Source organism: Prionailurus viverrinus, chromosome B2 (genome assembly GCF_022837055.1).
Source record: "Prionailurus viverrinus isolate Anna chromosome B2, UM_Priviv_1.0, whole genome shotgun sequence".
NCBI lineage: Eukaryota > Metazoa > Chordata > Mammalia > Carnivora > Felidae > Prionailurus > Prionailurus viverrinus.
In genome coordinates, this window is record NC_062565.1 from 105732267 (window position 1) to 105735028 (window position 2762).

General features: G+C 43.0%; 1 protein-coding gene across 1 annotated transcript; it reads left to right on the plus strand.

Moving 5' to 3' along the window:
• The first annotated feature begins 1984 nt into the window (after window positions 1-1984).
• Window positions 1985-2424, plus strand: LOC125166271 (transmembrane protein 230-like). The gene has a single exon (XM_047860117.1). It carries the CDS (start codon window positions 1985-1987, stop codon window positions 2414-2416), a length of 432 nt encoding a protein of 143 aa, XP_047716073.1. The 3' UTR covers window positions 2417-2424.
• Window positions 2425-2762: the final 338 nt, after the last annotated feature.

Consider the following 2762-nt stretch of genomic DNA (forward strand, 5'->3'; position numbering starts at 1 on the left):
TATAATAAAGTAATATATTAATGTTGAGCGACTGAAATTCATTTCTGCAATGAATTATCAGCTCCTCTGTACTCTGGAAGGCCAGTATCGTTCTACATTTTATGCCTTGTGTTAGTATCTTTTCCTCTTGTTTCCCAAGAGCACGATCACAAACTCAGGTACAAGTCTCCGTTGCGCCAATAAAATCCCACTGAAGTCGGGTAGTATCCGTAACATTGGCCATTTGGAAAAAGACTGCATTCTTCTGCCTCAGCCTAAGTCTCTTTTCTCAAACGGATCTCTCATGAGTGCTCTTCTCTTTTATAATGCATAGGCCTGGTCTCTACAACCCATAACTGACATGTTTGAGACATGGTTCCGTCATCTAGTTCATACGAAATTTGGTCATAGATATATAACACAAGCTGGAATGAAGTCAAATGTCAACTCCATTATAAATGACTTGCCTCTAGTAAGGTGATTGTCTACATATAATCCATTCCTTGATATTAACTAGCTGTGTGATCTGGGGGTCAAAAATGCAAATCAAACTTTGTATTTCTGAGACACGTTAGATAGAAGAGATTGTACATTATAAAATGCCATGTAAATAAAGGTAAGATTATAATTTAAATAGTTATAGGAAGAACTACCTTAGCTACTGTATATTCTATTTGTAGTAAATTTAACCAACAAACACTGGGTTTACAAAAAGCAAAATGTTCAATGCTAAGCTCTCTATGGTTGAGAGGATTTTGAAGATGTATCATTGCTTCCATAGGGAAGTTTTATATTCTAGTTTGGTTAATGAGGTAATCCCAAATATAAAAGAATCCACTTAAACAAATAAAACTCACTGGTAGAATTTAAAATGCACATTCCAAGGAGTGGGGTTAAATGGAATTAAATAGGATAATGGATGTAGTAGGTGATAAATTTTAAGATGAATTATAAACTAGTAAGAAGGCATAGGTTAGTAAAAGGTAGGCATAGAACACAGAAGTGGGAGAAATACTGCAATTGTTTGATTAAAAAAAAAAAAAGGTTAAGCAGAGGCTGCAGCTCAGGTACAAATTCCAGAAGCTGAGCGAGAATTTAGAGGTCTCCAATTCAACCCCTCACGAAGGAGGAACCCCTTCTGCAACAGCCTATCAGAAGACCACACCACTTCTAAATAAGTCCTACCATTCCAGAGGTCACACCACTCCCACAAGGCAGCCAATTCAATGATCAGGCAACATGAGATGCAGGAAAGCTGTCATCTACAAAATCAGCCAAAACTCAGGAGTGAGATGTCTTAAAGTCTTTGGACACGCCTTGCCCTTGATCATGTCAGGACTTGAGTTCTGTGGAGATAGGACTTCCTCTGTGGAGGAAGGCAGTCTGCATCCTACATTCAGTAAGTACTCACAATAATCTGCATTGTATGGCACAATTCCCCTTTTACAGAAGGAACTAGGTCCTTGGAGATGCACTATGACTAAGCTTACATAGTTAATAAGAGGCAGAGCCAGGATTTCAGCCGGGTTTGATTCCAACTTTCACATCTCTCCTCTCCCCTGATTGGCCCTCGGAGGCTGATCAGATTAACCAAGTATGCTGCATGTTAGACCAACGGAAGAGAGGCAAACGCGGGATGTGCTTACGAACATTTAGAGAAAATGGAAATTCTATGAAAGTGACTGAATGCAATCTAATGAATGTAAGCTAATCTGCTCAATCTAAACAGTTGCAGTGTCAAAGGAATCTGGGAGTTTACTAGAACTGCCTTAAGAAAATCACAGAGCCCATATAACATCAGACTATCAACGTAATCGCAACTTTGCATTATGAAAGAGGAATTCGATCACAAACGCAGCGGTCTTGCAGAAACAGGAGTTAGGTGAATGAGAGATGCCGAGGCGAGCCTCCACGCGGGTCCAGGCAGCCGTTGGGTGGGCGCGTGGGTCCTGACGCCCCTGCTCACTGTGTGGCAGCAGGACAGCTCCGCACGCCCCCTGCCGTTATGCTTCCCACTCGCACCAACGTGGCTGCTGGGATCCCCAGCAGCAAAGTGAAATACTCAAAGCTCTCCAGCACTGACACTGGGCACATTAACCATCAGAAGGAAACTTCGCCTACTGAAGCTAGCTTTAAATCGAAAAGATGTCCAGTGAGATCTCACTTATTAAAGTTTAAGAAAAACTCTACGAGGATTCCTTATAAGGCCATTGTCTGTGCCACCGCGCAGTTTTTGATTGGCGCCTTTCTCGTTGTCACGGGTTGCCTCCTGCTGGTAGGCTACATCAGCAAAGTGGGCGCCAACCGGGCTGTTGCCGTTCTGATTGTTGGCATCCTGGTGTTTCTGCCTGGGTTTTACCACCTGCTCATCGCTTACAGAGCGCACCGAGGCTGCCAGGGCTGCTCCTACAGGGACCTTCCGGACTGTGATGACTAGCCCCCCCTACAGCCAGGAGAAGAGTCACAGATGGGGCTGAGCGGAGCTCTAAGGCGTTTGGCAGAAGCTGTGGACCTCTATGCCTAAGGATTAAGGAATTCTGAAGCTTTGTAGATACTTAGCAAAACTATGGCCAGATTTTATCAATTCGTCCCCAAAATGTTTACAATTAGCCAAATAGGAAGCTGGGAAATGCTCCATTTTTATGTTCCTGGCCCTGGCTAAAACTCCCGACAAATTTTTCCACATGTATAGTGGAAGGACAGCAACGCTAATTGTATGGGGAAGTGAAAAGTTATTTTGTAGGGCAAAATGTTGCCACCACCCTATTTAGAGCCGAACATTT

What these genes read in the sequence shown, in the direction of transcription:
- LOC125166271 (XM_047860117.1), top strand. Translation starts at nt 1,985, where the DNA reads ATGCTTCCCACTCGCACCAACGTGGCTGCTGGGATCCCCAGCAGCAAA.